The sequence below is a fragment of the Mya arenaria genome, chromosome 1 (genome assembly GCF_026914265.1).
Source record: "Mya arenaria isolate MELC-2E11 chromosome 1, ASM2691426v1".
In the NCBI taxonomy this organism is placed as follows: domain Eukaryota; kingdom Metazoa; phylum Mollusca; class Bivalvia; order Myida; family Myidae; genus Mya; species Mya arenaria.
Window position 1 is genome coordinate 4,173,763 of NC_069122.1, and position 23,543 is coordinate 4,197,305.

At 34.9% G+C, this 23,543-nt stretch overlaps 1 protein-coding gene across 1 annotated transcript; it reads right to left on the reverse strand.

Annotated features, from left to right (window-relative positions):
* Positions 1-15,044: 15,044 nt before the first annotated feature.
* Positions 15,045-23,315, reverse strand: LOC128226663 (beta-2 adrenergic receptor-like). Its single transcript, XM_052936671.1, has 4 exons — positions 22,550-23,315; positions 21,532-21,671; positions 21,111-21,234; positions 15,045-16,096 (listed from the first exon to the last, which is right to left on the reverse strand). The coding sequence occupies exons 1-4, from the start codon at positions 23,265-23,267 to the stop codon at positions 15,486-15,488; spliced, it is 1,593 nt and encodes a 530-aa protein (XP_052792631.1). The 5' UTR covers positions 23,268-23,315; the 3' UTR covers positions 15,045-15,485.
* Positions 23,316-23,543: the final 228 nt, after the last annotated feature.

Sequence of the window (23,543 nt, forward strand, 5' to 3'; positions counted from 1 at the left end):
AACCTTTATAAACATAATAGATGCAAAGAAGAGTATTGTTAATAACAAAGCAAGATCACCGCTTGATATGAACATTTTTCACCATAATTTGAACAATGGAAATCGTATCCGAAATCCCGTCGTATCCGAAATGCATGATTTTCAACAAATAATTCGTTAAAAAAACATAATTTTTTGACATTTTGTAAATAAATACCAAACGTACTTACTCGAATGGAACCGACTGTCACTTCCCACACGTAGTTAGCTTGAACTAATGGAATTTACGATCATTTTAAAGCTCTGTTGTTACTGATGATCTGCACAATCGATATTTTTTGAAAACTGACCGGGACTACGCAATACGCTAGGGGCGCAACTCGTTTCGAACTTTCCAATCGGGATAACTCTGTATTGCGGTATATGGCCATTTAGCCTAAAAAAAGAAGTCTACTCGTCAAGCATGAATGGCTCTCTATAACAAATTAAATGTGGAAAGATTAATATAATCAGAACAGAATATCGATCTATATTCGAATGTCATGACAACATCAATATGACAACCATTTTTCAACCATCCTCAATGTTGAGGTGTCGACCGTATTTCAACGTCGTTTCAACGTCGAAATGTCGACAATTTTTCAACGTTGAAGCTTCAACGTTGTTTCAACGTTGAAGTATTGTTGATCGACGGTGTGACCAATATTCAACTATATTTCAACGTTGAAACAACGTTGTGTGCCTGCTGGGTTAAAATGTATGTACAATAGTTTTAAATGTTTCAAAAATAGTAAACGTGTAGATAAGTATGAATCTCCACCCCATTTGTGTTTTCGTAGTTGCGAAAATATACTTGGAAAGAAGATGTTTTACGACAAATCTTAACGATCACAAACAAATAGAAACACACTTGTATGTCTCTTTGAAATATGGACACATTAACATTTAAAAATATGTCGATTTCATTGAAACTTAATTGAGCAACACAGAACTAGTAACCCCAACATTCTTTGACAGTTAGTAAATTGAACATGTCTTAAAAGATTATGTGAGGCTGTGTAGGGTTATTTTGGGATATTATCATGAGAAACACGTGAACCCAACCAAAAGTTTTTGATTTATGGTACGGGTGTTTAAATTCTCGGTAATGATTTTTAATTTATATTGAGGATGAGATGATGTTTATTTATAATTTCGCTTCTATTGTGAATGTGACCACTCGTAAACTAGAAAATGACCTTACACTTAAATCATCTGTTTTTCACTTCTGTAGGAAGGACTTTCCGGAAAGAAACATTACAAGCTATATAAATCTTCATTTCAAAATCAGCCGAAATCTACACCTGGGTATGCTGACTGACTGTATCAAAGTTTTGCACGTAATACCGTCAATTAACGCGATAAGAAAATATGTTGCCTGTCAGTCTATTGCACGTTTAAATACTGTTTTTATAAACAAATACCTGCTGAACATGCATAAAGATTATGTTTTTAAATATATGATACTCCTGCTGTATATCATGATCTGTCTACCGTATTAGATATCTGATTTGTAATAGTTTTGAAATTACACTGACGCATCCTTTCATTTTATAATTTCGGTGCTATTTAGTTCCATTCTTTATTTAATATTTATCTTTACAGAAAAAAAGGATGCGTATTGTTCCTACTGAAGGGCTACATTCACACTAAGACAAACGGATCTGTTTCGGCTATAGCAGGTGTCATTAGATTTTATTGACATATAAGTTAATTTGGAAATATTTGTTTCCGATAGTGTATTAATGTTTTGCTCTCACCAACAACACGATAATGAGCTCGGTAATAAACTTACTTTTAGTTAGATGCTATCTGAAAAACAAAACAGAATTTATAGAAATTCTTCAAGCATTATTTAAAGCTTATCAGAATTAAGACACGATGAAGCATTGCACTCACAAATTTTCTAGTGAAGTCTCAAGCGCTCGGGTGCCTTTCTGACATATTACCCTCTAAAGTAAATATTCGTTATTAATACATACCTTTGTAAAAAGTGTTGTGTAGTCACATTACCTAAATAAATTCAATTTATTTCCCAACGTCCGTATTATGGAATGAATGGATGTTGTTTTTTTTGCGGCAACATGTTTAACGAGTCCAATCCTTTGTTATAATACATTTAAGTGAGAGCCATTTTACAAAATAAATTATCATTTCACTACGTATTTATAAATAGTTTTGTCACTCTAAAAACAATAATTGTCATATTATTGTTCTATCTAAACCTCAAGTTTACAGAATGTTTGAGGTAAATAGAATTTTACCTTTATTTGACTCTCTGTTTTTATCTTTTATATATACAAATGTTTTTGGATTTGTTGGATAAAATGTCATAGATGTTAAATTGCAATTCATTGTCCGCCCAGATAGCTCAATCGTAAGAGCGTTGGGCTGTGAATCGGACAACCCGGGTTCGATTCCCGCGAGGACTAGGTCACTTCTGTTTTGATTGGTTATGAAATCCTTTCTACGACCATTCGCACTGTACCACTGCCCCTGAACAGAAGTTGTCAGTTCCTTGAAGAGGTGAAGGCACCTAGTACTGGTTAATCGCCTGATAGTCTGCCCAGGATAGGTGTGCGGTGGTTGAACTGTCACTCTGGGACCCTTTAATATGCTCACGCCGGAACCCGGAGTTTAAACTACTAACACCACCACTTGCAAATCATTACTACATGTCAACTCCTTGATAGAAAAACTTAGAATTTAGTATTTGCAACTGGTTTAGCTCTACAAGTTCATTTTATCTAAATCTAAATATCTGAACTATCGGTCAAATATAGGATCTGACATGGGCCGTCATATATTTCAAGCACAATTTCGAGTTCAATATTTATTTTCAGGAACATGTCCATTAGTTAGGAAGTATGTTAGTGAATGCCTATTCGATTAAAAGTAACGAAAAATATATTCCTGTTCCACCAGCTCCGCTCAAGAGAGAAACACCACAAAACAATGCCATTGCCCAAGCTACATTCATTGCAGACATGAAGTCCTTTAATATTTAATTAAAAAAACATATATCCGATTGTTAATTCTTTACTTATAGAAGCATATATACTGATAAAAGAATCACTGTAAAAAGGAAAATGTTTTTTCTTTAAAATCGTGGTGGCGTTTGCGTTCAAGCAGTGTTCGCTTACGTTAATAAAATTAAACTTATTATCCTGCGAGTAAATGAATTGGGATAAAACACATACAAATGCTTGAAATCACTTAAAAAATGATGTTAATATTTCTGTAAATTGATTTAAAAATGATATAAAAACACTTATTGCCTCTCCATAAAATCCAAAGCATTCGCATTTAATGTATTTATTTGAATGGGTGGCATATTTCAGGTATAAGCTGTTGCATCGAATATTTTAAAAGTTCGGGGACAGCGCGCTTAATATCCGTTCATTTGTCGTTGAAAGATGATAAGATAAGGCGACGATGAATATTGCTCGGCAACCACGTACGACCAATTTGAAAGCTGACCGCAAAGTGCAGCCCAGCACATAAAGACAACGACATTCTTATCATGACATGACAACATGGTCGGCAAAACTTTTGATGTAGCAGCGTACCCATTCAGCCAACAGAAATACTCGAATTACATATGCTTGGAAACTGACAACCTTTTACGGACTCTGACATCCGGTTAGCGACTTATACGGAAATGCTGTCAAGAAATCCGTCGTATATCTAGGACTTCAAGTGGGTTTAAAAATTAAAACATTGCCAGATGTCTCGCATGTCATGGAACATTCTCAATCACACCAGGACAGTCAATGTATCCGATAAATTCTTACTGAATGGAATAAACTGACTCAGTCAATAGAATACGTATAAATCCTCGTCTATAACTGGTAACAAAAATATAGTAGGGTATTTCCTTATACCAACTAATAGTGCAAATGTCACAACAGTCGATAATAAAAACATCATTACATTTCTTTAAGGCATGTCCAAATGCACTGATTGGGAAATTGCACCTAATATTGATACCGATTCATGGGCACCACATCAATATGCCAAACCTTCATTAATTCAGCACCTAAGATTGCATAACCTTATGTTGTAAAGACGTATTACCTAGTATTTGATCCGATTGCAGCGTTCTGCTTTGACTCTGTGTTATTAAACTGACATGATATTTATTTGAATGCAAACAACATCACCGCTGACGGGAGAACAATATTTAACCCGGTAATTATCACATGATGAAGGAAGTGTAATTTATATATAGGTCCAGTTGCATTGCCCACTTCACCGGCGTTTCTTCGACGTGCCTTAGAAAAATTGACGCTATAATAGCACATGCTATTAACCACAGCCAGTTCACCAGATATATTAAAAGTTTGTATGCACTGTGCAGTTTGTTGAGTTTTGTGCTGTTCGTCCATGTTTCTTGTTTGTGATTTTTTTTTTATATTCTATGTCTTTGGCGTTTACCCAGTGCCATTAAACCGGGTTTATGTTTAAACCTTTTGCTACTGAGCTTGTTTCTGTATTTTTCGGATACATATTGGGATATTTAACCGAAATCCAAATTAATAATTCATGCAGACTTTTTAAGAATAACTTCAAAGAACAGTCATCCGCAATGTATTTGATATTTTGCCTCTTAATTATGTCTGATGTACCGTAAATACTTAAATATTCTGACGCTTCCATATTTTATGAAGGCATGTCATAATAATGTTAATGATGCAAAACAAAACCGTTCTTTTATAATTCGATAATTAGTCATAAAGGAAATAACACCATTGAGTAAAAGAAAACATTTGCTACCAAAATGTGCGCCATTCCGGAAAACTTCCATCATTTAAACGAACATAAGTGTTTTAGATTAGCCCACTTAGAAAAAGGCTAAGAAAGAGGAATAATTAGGATATAGTGTACGTGCGTGCAATGTTAAAACAATAGTTAACGTGAGCATTTTACCTTTTTCAAGATCTGTTATTTGCAGTTGCAAATCTGATTTTATTACAAATGACATTGTAACGATGACAGCACACTTTAATGGCTCCTTGAAAAATGGAAACTCCAGGAAAAGTTTATTGACTTAGCATTTAAATCCTGACGATTTCCTAGGCACTAACATTTAATATCAAACGAATCGATACGCAGATAGTTATTGACACACAGTTAGAAATACAGGTATCTTATGTTTGTTTGATATTTATACGCTAAGTGTTGGATAATAAAAGCATAAGTAGGGTGTTTAAATGTTGTTTACGTCGAGGTTGATGTTTATATTCGGTTGATATTTAAAGTTATCGTAATTTGACCACTCGTGAAATGTAAAACGACAATCACTTAAATCAGCTAAAACTCCTCTGTTTCTTACTGGGGTTGTTCCCCTACTTTGTCTAGATTTATTAGATGATACCATGATCAATGTTGAAAGAGATACAACATATCATTCTTGACTGTGAAAAACAAAAACATATGGATGTCTGTCCATGCAACGATATAAAATATATATTAGGTTTTACATTCACGCATCCTTTCATAAGATGCAATGGTTATCTTGTACACAACCATACAACTATTGTTATTCATTTAACTATTGAAAATATCCAAATTAATTGGAATCATTTTAAATTGAGTCCAAACAACATATGTTGATAATATTTTCAGCAAATTCGTCCGGTGACACACACGCTCTGAAATAAAGTCTTTACTTAAGCTCGTTAAAATATAATGCTCATTTTTCGGTTTCAGTTTAAATAAACCGAACGTATCAAATAATTGAGAAATAACTAAAGATTCTACATTAAGGTGAATGTCAAGCGCAGCACTAATAACATCTTTGGGCCAAAGCTATGTTCATGAGTCACGCAATGATCCCAAAATACATTACAATGCGCATGTAGCACGGATATACCTTCACGGCTGAAACAAATGCGAAATTGAAAAAAAATCTATAGCACGCCTGGATCAGTCAGCATAATCCTTCCGTCCAATTCCTAACGAAAACAACTGTTCTTAGCAAAAATATTTTTATGAATAAACAAATACTCACTGACTGACAGTTATATCACTCATTTGGAAAGATCGTTTTATAAATATCCTAATTGTTATATAAAACAGTGTGAAGATCACTCATCACTTTCTTTCTGGCAAAAACAGATTGTATATATATCAAACAAATGTGCAACTGAGACTGTTGATACAAATAATGCCGCCAAATCAAAATGCAGACTAAATAGCTATGTGCATGCAAATATACACATGTGCGCGTTTTAAAAACTGGCAAAAAGTATGATACGCTGCAAACATTGTAGAACTAGTAATTTGTGCTTCGATTTATGAAACTTCATCAATTATACAACAATCAGTTTGTTCCAATCTTATCATATTGATAAATTTCAAGGCATTAAAAAGAAGATTATAAGGACCTCCTGAACATGTTCAGGTTTAAACAATATAGTAAATTATGTAGTTTGTTTGCAAGATATGACGAAAACAAATGATGGGTGGGTAAGCCTTGGGTAGGGTTTCAGATTTCCGCCTCTGTTCCAAGAACATATGGGCTTCATTCCCAGCCGGGGTGCCTTCTCATGGCCTGTCAATAGGATACCATTAGTAGTTTATACCAGAAAATGTGGCTTTCATTCCCAACCGGGTAACCTTCTCGTGGCCTGTCAATAGGATACCATTACTAGTTTATACAAGAGAATGTGGCTTTCATTCCCAACCGAGGTACCTTCTCGTGGCCTGTCAATAGGATACCATTAGTAGTTTATACCAGAGAATGTGGGTTTCATTCCTATCCGGGGTACCTTCTCGTGGCCTGTCAATAGAAAATCAGTACTAGTGTTTACAAGATAATGTGGGTTTCATTCCCATCCGGGGTATCTTCTCGTGGTCTGTCAATAGGACACCAGTACTGGTTTATACAAGAGAATGTGGATTTCATTCCCATCTGGGGTACCTTCTCGTGGCCTGTCAACAGGAAACCAGTACTAGTTTATACAAGAGAATGAGGGTTTAATTCCTATCCGGGTAACCTTCTCGTGGTCTGTCAACAGGAAACCAGTACAAGTGTTCACCAGAGAATATGGGTTTCATTCCCATCCGGGGTAGCTTCTCTTGGCCTGTCAATAGAAAACCAGATCTGGTGTATACCAGAGAATATGGGTTTCATTCCTATCCGGGGTACCTTCTCGTGGCTTGATAATAGAAAACCAGTACTGGTCTATACGAGAGAATGTGGATTTTATTCCCATCCGGGGTACCTTTTCGTGGCCTGTCAAAAGGAAACCAGTACTAGTGTATACCGAAGAAAGTGGGTTTCATTCCGATCCGGGGTACCTTCTCGTGGCCTGTCAATAGAAAACCAGTTGTAGTGTATACCAGAGAATGTGGTGTTCATTCCGATCCGGGGTACCTTCTCGTGGACTGTCAATAGAAAACAAGTTCTAGTGTAAACGATAGAATGTGGGTTCCATTCCTATCCGGGGTACCTTCTCGTGGCCTGTCAACAGGAAACCAATACTAGTGTATACCAGAGAATGTGGTGTTCATTCTCATCCGGGGTACCTTCTCGTGGACTGTCAATAGAAAACCAGTTCTAGTGTATACGAGAGAATGTGGGTTCCATTCCTATCTGGGGTACCTTCTCGTGGCCTGTCAATAGGACAACTGTACTAGTGTTTACCAGATAATGTGGTGTTCATTCCCATCCGGGGTACCTTCTCGTGGACTGTCAATAGAAAACAAGTTCTAGTGTATACGAGAGAATGTGGGTTTCATTCCCATCCGGGGTACCTTCTCGTGGCCTGTCAACAGGAAACCAATACTAGTGTATACCAGAGAATGTGGTGTTCATTCTCATCCGGGGTACCTTATCGTGGACTGTCAATAGAAAACCAGTTCTAGTGTATACGAGAGAATGTGGGTTTCATTCCCATCCGGGGTACCTTCTCGTGGCATGTCAGTAGAAAAGCAGTACTAGTGTATACGAGAGAATGTGGGATTTAATCTCATTCGGGGTACCTTCTCGTGGCCTGTCAATTGGAAACCAGTTCTAGTAAATACGAGAAAAGGTGGGTTTCTTCTCGTGGCTTATCAATAGAAAACCAGTACTAGTCTGTATGAGAGACTATGGGTTTCAATTCCATCCGGTGTACCTTCTCGTGGCCTGTCAACCGGAAACCAGTACTAGTGTTTACCAGATAACGTGGGTTTCATTCCCATCCGGGGAACCTTCTCATGGCCTGTCAATAGGACAACTGTACTAGTGTTTACCAGATAATGTGGGTTTCATTCCCATCCAGGGAACCTTCTCGTGGCCTGTCAATAGGATACCAGTACTAGTTTATTCCAGAGAACGTGAGGTACATTCCCATCCAGGGAACTTTCTCGTAGCCTGCCAATAGGACACCTGTACTACTTTATACGACGGAAACAGAAACGACCATAATTCAATTTTTACAAACGAGCTACAGCAAATTTAACAATAAACATAGTCCGGACTGAGGACTCGATTTTATATCAATGCAAACAAATACATATATCACAAATATTATTGACGGCATTGAATGGATTTACCCAAGTTAAACCTATTTCGCTTGATGCATTATCCACTCCTTCAAACCTACACCTCTGTATTTCGATGGATTGTGTCAAAGTTTTGCACGTAATGCCGCCAATCAACGAGATAAGGAACTGTGATATCTGTCAAGTTGTTGCATAGAATTTCTAAATATTTTAGAATAAATCACCACCCTTTTACACAGCCTGCAGAAAGAATTTGCGTTTGGAACATTAGATGCACCTGCTTAATGTCCTGATCTGTAAATCATTTTCGAAATAATGTTTAAAATAAATCCGAAAGTTCACTGACGTTTCCTCTCATTTAAACACGTTGGTGTGATTGTTTTCCATTTTATGTTGAAAAAACAAAATAATATTTGTCATATGACCATATAGTTTATATTCTAAAAATGCCAAGGTTTATATATATACCATTAAAGAATAGGAAAATCCATAGACCCTAGCTAAGAAAAATCCAAGATGATTACTAGTTCCATCTCAAGGACTTTATTCACACTATGACAAACGGAGCCGTTTTGGTCCAAGACAATAGCCATTACTTTTTGGGACATATGATTACATTTATATTTACTTAATTATAAGGTTAATTCTAATGTGTATAAACGTTTTGCCCTCACCAAATACAGCGACATGGTCTTATTGATAAAACATACTGTGTAAAAACAACGAACAAGCCCGTAATAGAAGTTCGTATCAATGTTTTATCCAAGCAAAGCTAAGAAAATCTGTAAGCACACTAAAAATCTCTGCTATTTCAACGGTCTAACAAGCATTATTTATAGCTTATCAGAATTAAGACATGAAATTATATAATTATAGCAGTTCACTGAAAAACAGTGCTTTTTCGAAGAACATATGTAGTCTGAAAACAAATGAAACAGATACATTCGCTGATGGGGCAAACAGTGGTCACTGATGGGTCGAACAGAGGCACAATTGTTGTATATGTATATTTTTGAGTAAATCCAATTTCTTCCTGAGATTAAGTCTGCATTATGAACTTATTTGATGCAGACTATAATCAGAGGATTCCAATTGTGTTATAACATATTAAATAAAGAGACGGTTTACAAACTAAAGTGTCATTGTACTACGTATTCTGAAATATGTTTGTAGGTCAAACGTTTTTGAAGCTAAACGAAAAGTTGATAGCATTAATAGGCTTTACTTAAATTTACTTTGTTTCGGCCGGGGTTTTTTTCATTTTGATCTACAACAGAATACATGTATGTTGTTTTCAATTACTTGTACACATTGCAATCGTTGTTAACATTAACTTGCAAACATAAACTTTCTTGGTTTGACAGAAAAGGGTATTGAGTTTTAGTATTTCTAACAAGATTCGAGTCAGCTGTTTTCAGCCCTATTAGTTTGTTTAATTTAAAAACATGATTGCATCCAAACGTTACTACATTAAAAGAAAGTTAGATTAACGATGCCGCTTATCATGTAGTATCACGTTTAAAAGTTTTATCTTCCTTTTCGTTTATACATTAACTCACATATCGGAAAGGTAAACGAAGGCGAAGCTTAAACGTTCATTTAATAGATGTGATACATTACAACGTTTCATTTACACCGCACGCTAGTTAATGAACGTTGATCTAAACAATATGGAACAAAACTTTACCTCAATTACTATCCCCGTGATGGAAAGCGATAGATTCGTGCTGAAACCCTCATGTATACTTTCAATAACGCGATTTGTGGATGACATAGCTATTACTTTTAACAAATTTCTAAACAATTGGCTCAATATATGTAGGATCTGCCAAGAGTCGTAGTATTTTAAAAATAAAATTATTTCTAGTTCAGGTCAGGGAATCTGTCATTAAGCGAGCATTTGGCGAGTTAACAGATATATTTTCTTGACGAGTTGAACAACATTGTGTGTATTATAACGAAAGGTGTCAGACTCTTTTTATCATATGCCTTTTGCGTTTGAAAATAACGGACACGTTAAGCATGTTTCACCACCTTATGAGGCGAACACCTCAAAGCAATGCGTTTCCCAAGCTATTTGCATAGCAGAAATGTAATACATGGAATAAGTTATAACAAAAACTATAAACGGTTGTTTTAATTCCGTTTAATAGAAGAATGCATGTTGACATAAGAATCACAACATAAGGTACAACATATGAGTCAAATTTGCTTTCTTTAAAATCGTAGTGGCATATTTTATTGTTGACGTTTGTTATTTGTTTATGACATCAATTCCCATACAATCACATAACCGTACGCCTTAAAACATATCTGTTAAGAAATTAAAACGACAGATAGTTTGAATTACTTGAATATTACCCATGAAGCAAATATATGTCCTGATTAAACTGTTTAAAACATGCGGAGCGCTCTTTACTTACCAATAGAAGTAGAACAAATGTATTTAACACATGAAATGTATTAAACAAATCGTAACGGTAATACACCAACATTGGCTCATTTTTTAATATAATTGTACTGCATTTATAGTGACCTTTAACAAAGCAGTAGGACACCTGCAGTAGAGGCCGTAACAGTAGAATAAGAACGTTTATTAAAGCCAAAATTTCTTCTACTCGTATAAGCATTGGCACTTCAGTGTGTGCCAACTTCCTGTATTAAGTTTCCTTGCAGCTAAATATTCATCGAAGGGTTTGGAGTATCAATCTGTTGCCGGATAATGAAAGACAAATATATATTAGGTCACTACCATTATGACCTTAAATGTAAACGGATGATAAAAGTCGAATTTAAAGTTTCATGCTATTTAGATTTGAACAAGAAAGAAAACAAGACACAAGAAGTGTCAGTAAGATTTAAATACCTTCCGCTGTGTGACGTTTTGACAAATTTACATTCTTGAACGCTTCTTTAACACATCGATTTCAATAAGTGTTAATAACTGGCAATAGAGTTTCAAAACAAGTGGTGGTTCGCGTTTTGCAGAGTTATTTATGAGGAAAAGTTCTGTTTTATGGGTAAATGTCATACAATTATCAAATATTTCTAATAATGGCAGGGTAATATGGGTCTGTAGTGGCGGTTATCGTAATATAGTTGGCTCTTGTCTCTATTGTCCTTGGCTGAGGCAGGCATTATGATAATTTTGTCAGATATCTTGCAGATGGCGGAACGAATTGAAAGCGTCTATATAATGCCTTCATTTTATGTGATTGTGTTCTATCTTGGCGATTTACAAGACATGGATCCGGGAGCAGCAAGGCCGCAGGCTTCTGTCAGTATTCGAAATCAATCTTCTATATTAGCTAAGCGTTTAAAGAGTATTTTCGCGAATATTTTAAAATGATGTATTTTATTAAACTGAAACATGATAAAGCACATTCAGAAATGAAAAAAGGCTTGGTTTGTTTGATGAAAAAAAAACATGAAATAGTTGACGGTCGGATTATGAACACTAGTTTTTTTGTATGTGCATATTTATTCATGGTAAAACTGATTACAATTTTTTTTTTGCATTTCACATAATTAGTACGCTGTTGTTATTATGCAAGGAACTATAAGCACACATTTACGCTTAAGTGGTGATGATAATGAGCTCCGCCATTCTCACCCAGAAATAGCTTCATTATATTATATTATGCTGAAAATTTATTAAACGGATGAGGTATTTCAAATATAGGCACAGTTTTTAAGTTATCCATTCCTAAGTGAATGCGTTCTGAATTCAAAAAGCAATACAATAATCGGTCGCTTTACACAACTATTTTAAGCTCAGGTTGGTTATGTAAACACAAATTGTTCTAGTTGACCGAACCGTCTGCTGTCAATTAAGGATATACAACACATTTGAAGACGACAAGGTGAGCGACAGAAAAAAGACTTACAGTTGGCTTCACCAAACGCAAATGGACTCTTACTGTATGATACGATTCAATTTGCACGAGACTAAGGTACGGAAAATTGGACAATTCCTCGAGGGCGAGTTGTTTACAAATAAATGCCAATACCAAGTAATTATTAATATTTATTTATTGGTTGTAACGGATTTGCGACAAATATCCGACTAACAGTCAGCAGGTTTGGAAGTTTGGGGATAGTGAGTTTTACGCCCTTTCTTGGTCGCTGATTAGTGATACAGTAGAACCCCGTTGGCTTGGGCTCGCTTGGGTCGAATTCTACGTTAGCCCGAACTGGATGTTTAGGACCTATTTCTGTATACTGAATGTCAGCATTCCCGTTTGGCTTCATTTTCCGAGGGTCGGGGTATTTTCGACGGTCCCTGGGAGTTCGAGCCAACAGGATTGGACTTTTTCGGTTAGCCAACAAAACTGCACGGCAACCACTGAAGACAAATCCGAAAGCTGATCTCGAAGTGTAGCATATTCTTGGCGACCGGTTTTAAGGCAAGAACATTCTTATCATGGCATGACATCATCGTCGGCAAAAGTGTCTAGGAAAGCAGCGTACACCTAAAGCCGACCAAAGAATATACATTTACAAGAAATCGGACACTAACAACCTATATTTACAGACTCTTACAATTAGGTAGCGATAAAAAGCTATGAAGTCGAGCAATTGTTCCTAGCTCTAGGACTTCAGGTGAATTTCATAAATGTAATATTGCCTCTTCCGGTGGCAGAGGTCAAGCACGTCATCGAACAGTCTCAATCGAACCGGGACTGTTATTTACACTCTTTCCGAATATTTGTAATTCCGATGAATGCTTTCCAAAATAGAATCGAACTGACACAGTCAATAGAAAATAAATCCTTATTTATTACTGTAAAACAAAATAGGGAACATGTTGCACTCGCAACAATTGAATGTTGGCATGTGGCATAATGCTTTTAGGGAAAGTTGCTTATAATAATCCGACAAGCTGATTATAATGTTGAATCATGTTGTCAAATTTTTACTTTAATTTTAAATGACACCATTTCTTCATTAATTCATCGGAACATATGCTCTTCACAATATGATGCATATTATTAATGAGAATGCATTTTGTTACCAGGTCGAACTGGATACTTCTCCCCGTTCAATCAGTAATGGCGTAAATTGCAAAACATGTACATTTGCGAAACATCATCCTTTACAGTAATGTTTTTTTTAAATATGCAATAAATCTGTTAAATTATGATTAACTTGTTCCCTGGATAAAAAACATGTTTTCACGATTTTCCTCGGCTAAAACCACAGACAGAATTTAATTATACTCAAAGAAATATATACTTTTGGGGTAACAAACAGTCTCATAGCTGCGTTTATTATCTAGAAAAATCTTCATTTTAGGATGATAGATAGATATATATCTTTTATTCCTCCAAGTTGGAGAGCAAAACATATATACATATACAGTAGTTTATTACAACAGTGTGTATATGGATAATTGTAATATACAAATATACATAAACAAATGACATAATACAAAAGAATCTGTTACAAATTTAAATGCTTGAAGTGTCATTAATCCGTCATTTTTTTATTATCGTGTAAGAATAATCATTAAGTGGAAACATAGTTGGGAATGAAGAAAAATCACACATTTCCAATTAGTTAAATTCCAACAGGATCAGTTTTTATGATTAAGACTCCTAAATGAAATGGGTCCATGGCGATTATTGTGTGTTCTGTCTTTTGTGATCGTGCGTGTGACATTTTCGTGATGTCTTAGGTACCACATTAATCACACTTTAGTGAAATATTCTTTAAGGATTGTACATTGTGGTGCTTTGTTGTGTACAAATAAATTATTTTTAAGGAGGAAATCATTAAATTTTGCTTTGTAAATGTCACCCATTAACAAAACGTTATTTACAAATAAAAAATAAAGGTCAATCAAAAACAATAATGTGTATACCTTCAAACAGCATCAATACATTAACGATACAACAACACATATATGAAATGTAGTGTATGTCGTACAGTAAGGGAATGCAAACGCTTAACCAATTCTCTCAGTTGGCAAAGCACAACACTCTACAGTTCCTTCTACTAAAGTGATTAAATTAATTATGTGTTGACGGGGTTACCGTCAATTTGTTAGGCAACTTGGCTTGTCTTTGTATTATCCATTGTACTAAAGCTTAACATATGCGTATGTTCATTAATATCAGGCACAGTGCTTTGCGTGCAGATGTCTTGAAATAACGTTCAGAGTTATGGTCACAAGTTAAAAGTTGTCGCAATCGTCACAATCGCTATAATAAAACTTTGGCATTAGTTCTTTTTAAAAACAGGCAACTAACTACACATATAACTTTGCTGAATTGAACGCAACTAGTCCGTTACATGAAACGCAAGTTTAGCTCTAATATATTATATAAAAGGTAAATGCAAAATATCTTACTTGGCCAATAGCAAATATGATTAATAATCATATAACTAAATTGTAACCAGGGCTAGTATTGTCTTAGAAAATACTTCTTGTAACACATCATCAAAATACAAGTTATTTTCATTTTTGTGTCAACATTTCTATTTCAAAAGTAATTCCAATCAAACGTAAACTTCAACCATTAAACCTTGAGTGTTTCATTCTTTATTTCAGACTAAATTCGTGTTAACTACGTTTTGATTGGAACGCCACCTACGTATATAAAACGGACACCTGGTATGAAGTTTTATAAATGGACACAGCTGCCTCACTAAAACAGCTAGGAATGCTCATTGGTCTGTCCTCCCTTTCTATCTATGGAAATTGTAGTAATAGCACCCTTAATATCATCGGTACTCTCTTTAACATGCCCATCATTCTCTTGCGTTTCATTTGTATCACTCTCCAGACAACAAACACTTTTTGACAGGTATCTCGTGAGAGTTACGTCGAAGGGCGTGCTTTTGCTCAAACAGTCGTGTGAATGCCACGATCTAGGCTTTGTAGATTACTCATTCAACACATTGTCAGAATGAGAGATAGTTGAGGAAGAAGGGCAGAGCAAAGGTGCAATGCTGTCACTTTTTGAAACATGTTACATTTCTGTACAACCTTGATGCCCGTTTAATTGTGATTTATCGGATGCATTTGGTTTGTCTTTGTTGCGTATGGCATAAAAATCTGATTCGGTTTTGTCAACATGGTCTTTCTTTCGCAATGAAGAATGTCCAAAACCTAATCCATTCTGAACCACAGGAGGTGAGAGAAATTTTGAATGAATACTGTCGTCACTTTTAGGGAATTTTATAAGTTCAATTCTTTCTTTGGTCAACATATTTATGTCTGATAAACTTCTTGAAACTTCTATGGCTGGTTTCATTCTAAGGTCATCATATCCGTTGAAACTTTTGTCTCTTTTCATTCTGTCTATATCTCTACGCACGGATATGATTTTGCCATTTTTAGTTATAATAGTAGACCCGTTTTTCTGTATAATGGAACTACCCGTCGCGGTTCTGGAAGTGGCCCTGCGGAGTAGCGTATGTGTTGGACTAGAAACATGAATGGTGTAGCGTCTATCAATATATGTTATGCTTGAGTTTTTAGAAGATTTCCGCAGGGAGTGTCGCAGGTTTTTAAACGAGTGGTAAAGAAGCGTTGTTTGCCTCTTTACGATACTCGGCGAATCATCATCCCGTATAGTATCTGAAATTTGAACAATATTCATTGAAATCAAATGTCAATGGCAATGTTTTTAGAATAGAACTGTACCCATTTACTTGGCCACACATATGTGTTGCATTACGGGTACACATGACCCCCAATCGAACTGATTACCGATTTTTTTTTTTTGAAATATTCATACATTCATTTTCGTTCTGAATACAACTATTCTTTTTCTAAATGAAACATTTCCGACTTTGAGCTAAATGTCCGGTGAGGGCCAAACTTGAAATCAAATTTAAAGCTGCTCTTTCTCTTAGATATAAATAGCCTAATGGTATGGTCAGTGCATAAAGCAATTATGTATTAAATCATCAAGCGACTACAATTTGTTTCTGAATCAATGAACTAGATGCGGTTTCTCAGATACCTCGATAAAATACTCTGGCATATACACGAACGCATTGTGAGGTTTGATTTGTCTAAAAGGAGAAATAGTGTAAATTTGAGAGATGCATAAATAACTCTACAAACAAAACAGTTTACTGTACATTTTTTTACAAATTGGTGATTATAATAAAATAAGTGAAACTAGGAAATAGTTAGAAGTTATTTTCCATTCACCGATACCGATACGGGTTATGTGCGTGCAATATATATAGAGAACGTTTGGTTACAAACTATAGTTCATTTTTGCATTCTTTACCAGGTAATAAAGGTCGTTTTTCTGTCTGAAATAGCAGAAAAACAACAACCTATCACCAGTTTAAACTAAATAAAGTTTTAAATAACAAGTATCGAAAATGTTGTTAAAATAATTACTACCGATATTCTGCATCAAATTCAGTTGTATAAGTTACATAAATGGTTAATTGTTGCAGAACGGTACAGTTCATTTAGTAAATGGTAGTCTCATCAGAAACACTCCTTGCATAATAACTAAAAGATCCAGATTAAAATCCAATTACGAATTCCATTCAGTGTGTTTCCATAAAACAAACACCGCAAACAGTCAGCTTGAAACACAGAATGAATTCATATCATAATTTAATTAAATTGTATTGTACAACATATTCGAAATTGTAAAGGCGCAATATTTCGAAAGAGATAATATTTCTAAAACTCTACATTTTCATAAAAATAAGAAATGAACCTCATTTCCAAAACAAAACTTATGACATAAAACTATGTTTATAGGAAACGCTAATTTTCTTTTCTTTAGATATGTATGAAATTAAACATCAACCACCTTGCGCCTTGAACATTAGCAAGAATAAAACGTAACACATCTATCAAAATACCAATACAATAAAATAGCATGCAAACTTGTAATTTAACTTTAAGTTTATATACCCATATATCATGTATACCAAACAGCACCCCCCCCCCCCTTCGAAGTATATGCAGCCTTAATCACACAGCAAGTAAACAAAATATATCAATCCGAATTTTAAGTTGGACACCCTGTATGTCCTTCCTATCAAATGCGTTTCTAGATACTGATTTTATTTTTTTGCACTTTGCAAAACGTTCAAGAAGTTCATTGTCACAAGGTAATGAGAACGACAGACCTTTTGGCCAAATATATGAATCAATTTTCTACTATAATCGAAAGGTGGCCTGTCCTTCCACAGCCAGTATGGAAGTGTCGCTGCCGACAGTGGTTTTCAAGTCAGTGCATAGGGTCTAACCCGTACGGCTGAGAAAAAAATACTAATCACGCGTGTCATAGTATATCTTGTTGATAGGAACTTTGATAAAAAATACATTTCACATTTGAGAGTACATCGTCATCTCAAAAAGTTTAGCGTAATAATTTTCAAATGTATCGATTTGCCATTTAACATAATTAATGGTTCTTGTTCTTGACTGAATGGTTCGGCAGTCATAACTATAAACTAGGCACAGGGAGCGCTTTTAAGCTGGTTTGAACCCACAGTGTAGAACTGACAGTACAACACAAACATTTCTTTTTAATTACGACATAAGTGAAATGTTTGTGTCTAGTCTCTCGTTAAGTCTTTAGCCGTGATACTAGTGCCTTAAAAGCGGGTTTTGGTTACATGTTATGCTAGTGGGCTTGTCTAACCTAAAAGGTGATGGACATTTCAATACATTTAATATTCTGGAAATTATGAACAACATTGATAGGAAACCTTTTACCTAAACTAAAGAACACCATGCATGCAACACTTTGGCATGCACTCAACTGATTTTGGATTTGGAACATGTAAGTCATATACATCATTACACTTAATTATTTTGATACACCTATTGGCATGAATATATAAAAGTGCTCAAGGTGACTAATAAGGAGTTACAAAAAGTGTTCTTTTTATTTTCACTGATTTGGGTTTTTCGGCATGTTCTTGTATTTTCCAAGGCATACAAGGAAAAAGACATTTCATTCTACAATACATAATATACAAAACGATATGTTACAGGGCAAGACGCAACAACATCTTATTATGGCTCACGACCCTTTCCGATAATGTTCGTTTCAAAATTCAGTTAAGTATTAAACAAGATTCAAAGTTTTGCTGATCAGCATCCACCATCACATAAGTGTTTGTTGTTTACAGCGATATGAGAAATGGGGCGAAGCCCAGTTTGACTCAGTTCGACAAATGAAAATCGGTGGTCCCTTTGGTGATGGTATAAAAAGCCTGTCAATGCGTGCTGTACGAATCAAAGGAACTGCCAAACGACCTAATTCGACAAGTAAAGATCTGTGAAACCTCACATTGCATAAAGTTCCTAATTTAAATAATTTTGCGTAAAAACATTTAAATTGCAATGGTTTATTCTTACAATCGATCTTAATTTGACAGAGCATAACAAGAACTTTGAGATAATAAACACGTAAATATTTGTGCAACTCGGTCATGCAAACTTTGAACACGTTTTGGACACGTTGTTAGGAAATAGTTTAATATGGAATGATTCAAGGTTTAAACGCCAAGTAAATTTACATGTTACTGACCGTTCCAAGGCGGTACCTTACAATCCTTGATAAAGACACATATTTTTTTATATTGTATATATGTACTGTGTTGTTTGTGGAGTTTTGTGCTGTTGTTCCATGTTTCTGGTTTGTGACTGTTTGTTTTTGTGTTCTTTGTCTTTGGCGTTTACCCTGTGCCATTAAACGGAGTTTATCTTTTAACTTTCGGCTACTGAGCTTGTTTCTGTAGTTTTTCAGATAGATATTGATACAAGGAGTGCATTTAAAAAAATAAATATTTACACTACGTTAGAGCACTTAAATGGTTAATATTGATCGCTGCTATGTCATACCTTGCTTGATAGCAGGTTGCAAGATGTTTTATATCTAGCTTTTTCTACTTGCTTTTCGAGTATAATCAAACCAAGAATAAATATTGGTTGTGACATTACAGGAAAACATAATTATACAATTTTACAATAATTTATTTATAGCTAATTTCTCAAAAAACATTTCAAGTAATAATACCTGTTCATTTACGCAAAGGATCTTAACAATATTTATATGAAAAAAAAACTACAGAAGCAAGTCCCGTAGTTGAAATTTTAAACATAAACCCCCTTTCAAGCTTACAATGAATATTGAAAGATCAACTATGACTATGTCTGAGGAGTGCACAAATAAGTCACGTCGGAAATTTGCTCAAGTACTGTTTCCTTCGTGTTACATGAATATTGTAACGTACCATCTTCATAAAACTACACACCAGACACTGAATTAATAGTAATTTAGTCGAGGCAAAATGTTTGGTTGAATACTAAAACTAAAATGAAGGTAAACTGATAATTCAGGAGTTGACTAACGAAATATGGTCGTACGAATTGCATAGTTGCATTTTGTGAACAAATGTGGACAAATGTTCTGATTGTACGGTGTCCATTTATAGATACATTGATAACTTATTGGAGCACATAAAGGACTTCTTTGCCTTTTCTCACACAATAGTTGGATATTGATCAGCAACATAATGCTTGACCAACACAACAAGTGGACTTTAATACGCAGGTAAATGCAATTAAAACTAAACAATAAGCGCAGACATTTACCTGAATGAGCAGGTGAGGGGCGTTTAGTATTGGTAAGCATTTCGAAACACACTAAAGAAAGAAAACAAAACACATCTGTATAATAACTGAGAACGACAAATAAAAAAATGTATACGAAGATAAAACAATGAACAAATAGTTAAGCAGCTATTATTGTTTAAAATTTACAAATATACAGGATAGTGGTAGGGAACATCTTGAAAAAGATAACACTTAAAGACAAAGAAGCATTTTAACATTCAAATAAAATAACGATTATATTTATATGTAAACACAACATTTGAGATTTAACTATAAAACAATTATTGAATGAATTTAATAAAAAACACAATGGAAGCGTGCAGGGTTTGGTTTTATAGCGAATGATGAAAGCAGAATGTGAATACTGTTATTGTATGTCCTGAACATAATCTCTCAAAGATCAAAACATGTTTTTAATGATCTAAATTTAACTTATCCATCAAAACAGTTTTGGTTTGTAATTTGCAAAGTTGGAAAAACAGCTAGTGTTGCATTTTCTCTCATTCAATTTTGAAAAGATATAAATCGACTCTTTTTCGCAGTTACATCTAAACTGAATGAATATGTATGCAAATTCAAAACATTAAATTGTGGAATGTTCTGGGTTCTAGACATTTTATGACAGTCACATGAATAATTTTATTCAACTCAGAATATAAATACTATGCTGCAAGTTTATGTCCTAAACAAAATTTCACGACGATAAAAAACAAACATTTTAGAAGATCTAAAATTGAATCATAAACCAATTGTTGTTTGTATGAAAGAAAATCTGCAAAATCTGCTTGGGTTGCATTTGCTTTCTTTTAGTTTTGGAAATATATAAATCAACTCTTTTTCGTATAAATGTTTCACCTAGATGAATTCGTTACTTTGTCTGCACATTTATAACAAAACACGTTGAGCTGACTTGATATCAACACTCGCATGTCTTAAGAATTGTAAGGAAAGGAGTTACACATTACTTTGGCGAACTTATACATACCATCACTGACGACGAAGTTACTTTGTTGACAAAGGATCTGCTTGTACCCCTCTCTGAACGTGTTGCTTCTCCAGCAATAGATTATTGGATTGCATCCAGAGTTCATATACATGAAACAGTACGCCTGCAATGATATCATGAATATGGAAATGCGCTAAGATACAAACTACTTGTTTGTACAAAATGAAACAGTTTGCCTGATCATCTGTTGTAGAAATATGACATATGTAGAAGAATAAAGTTTACATGCGTTAAATGGACATAACATGAACAAAGTTATACGTTGAACGCTACCGCGTCCACACAGGAATCTCATTTCTGTTATTGATGTTGAGGAAATGAGATACAGCTCGAGTAAGAAGGCTTATGGGACTATATGTCATATATTTACAATTAAAAAGATGCAATGTCATAAACGTACAAGTGGATTAGTCCACACAGGAATCTCGTTTTTGTTTTTGATGTTTGAAACATAGCTCGAGTAGACGGCATAGGGAATCCAGCAGATGAAGAAACACGCAAGGATCATAAACAGCGTCTTTGTAACCTGGATCTGCTGACCTTTGTGAAAAACATTATATGCAAAATTAAACCGTGTTCTTAATCATGTGAGAGACAAAGGCAATTTACAGTAGACTTTTTAGATATTAATTAAACTGTCCAAAATGCGAGTATTGCTTTCTAGAAGAAATGCTTGTAAGCGAGGTAAGCTTTCTGTACATTTAACAACGCATTGTAACTAATGTTGATCTTTCCAAAATGTTAAAATAGCATATGAATTTGATCAAGAAGAATATTATTTTAATAAGACCTGACTCGAATATTCATAGTTTGATTTACATATTCAATGCTTAATGGATAGTTTTACACTTTCTTTAACTCTCAGCTAAGAAATAGAAGGACCTCTACATGTGAATGTCTAACTGTCTGGTAATTGATATTGTAATTTCTTTGTAACGTTTCCATCATACGTAATGCTTTATATATAGATATTCAAATAGCTGAGACAATAAATAAACGAGTAAGTATTTTTCAGTAATACATTTATTTGAATCTCTCTTTAACTCTCAATATATCTATTACATGATAATATCCCTGAACAAAATGTCGGCCTTATTGATTTGATTCAGGACAGTGTGTGAGCCAGCCAGGGAAGACATTGTTTTATTTCGAAGTTCATTGGGATATTTGCATTACATAATCTTATAATTAATTGTGAAAATCATTTTGCAGATAACAACAAACTCGACTTTAATATAAACTATTTCTAAGGTCGATTGTAACAAAACCGTTGAATTTTAGATTGAAAATCTGCTAGCGTATAACTGGTTATTTACACAGGAAACTGATTCCGGTTCAGGAAAAACACATAAATATACAAGAAACGCATTTATCTATCACCGCAGATTACTTAGCGATATTTTGTAAAGAAAAAATACCTAATATATGATCCGAGTGCAGCGTTGTATTCTGACGGAGTCGTATCGCGTGTTTCCTGAGCTCCCAGTACATTCGCGCGTACGCAAACAACATCACCGCCAATGGGATAACGATATTTGACCCGGTAATTATCACATGATGAAGGTAGTGTATTTTGGTCTTCGGATATTTAGGTCCACATTGCATTGCCCCCGGCTTTATTTCGACTTGACTTAGAATAAATAACGTCAAAACAGCACAGGTTATTGACCACAACCAGGCTGTCAGACACATTATAAGGATTTTCCAATGATTTAGAATTCGGCTTAAAGGTCTAGTGATAGAGACGTACTTGTGTATACTTATATACATCATTGTATGGATGGACGTTATCAAACAAACACTATTGAAAAAGCCATTCACATTGCACATTGTGTCGCCGAATATCCACCTGTCTTTAATTAAAGTTGTTAGCGAGAACGGGGCTAAAAGTAATCCCGTTAGGAAGTCGGCAATAGCTAAGTTTACCAGAAACATGTTCGTGCGAGTTTGCATCCCTTTATGGCGTAAAACGACAATGATCACCAATAAATTCCCAATTAGTGAAAACATCATAGAGATAGTGAGCCAAGTGCCAAATATCGCCTTTTCAAGTGTGTTCCATGGCCGAAGGAAAATTCCCGCATCCACCACCGAGCCATTGAACACGACGGATGTGTCTGTGATATTTAGAGGCATGATGAAGTGTGATCGTCGATGAGCGTTATTTATACAATTTCACGGGCAATGTTGATTGTCTAATGCATGTCCAATTTTCAGGGCTAGGCTACATCGACCTGAAAGCAGACAAATAAATTGGATTAAATGACTTTATCGGCATAAATCGATACCATTCCTTTATATATAAAAAAACATTGTTAAGAAGAAAAATCATATTTCGATGCTTTGGCTCGCTTTATATCACGTCCGGGTGACATTGAAATTGTTTGAAGGTCAAACTGATTTTTGTTTAAT

Bases quoted from the DNA above. Each gene is read 5' to 3' on its own strand.
- LOC128226663 (XM_052936671.1), bottom strand. From the start codon at position 23,267: ATGCCTCTAAATATCACAGACACATCCGTCGTGTTCAATGGCTCGGTG. The intron at 21,235-21,531 runs GTACGTTTATGA...ATATCATTGCAG, and splicing joins CTGTGTGGACTAATCCACTT to GCGTACTGTTTCATGTATAT. The intron at 16,097-21,110 runs GTATGTATAAGT...TTCAAATTTCAG, and splicing joins TAACTTCGTCGTCAGTGATG to ATACTATACGGGATGATGAT.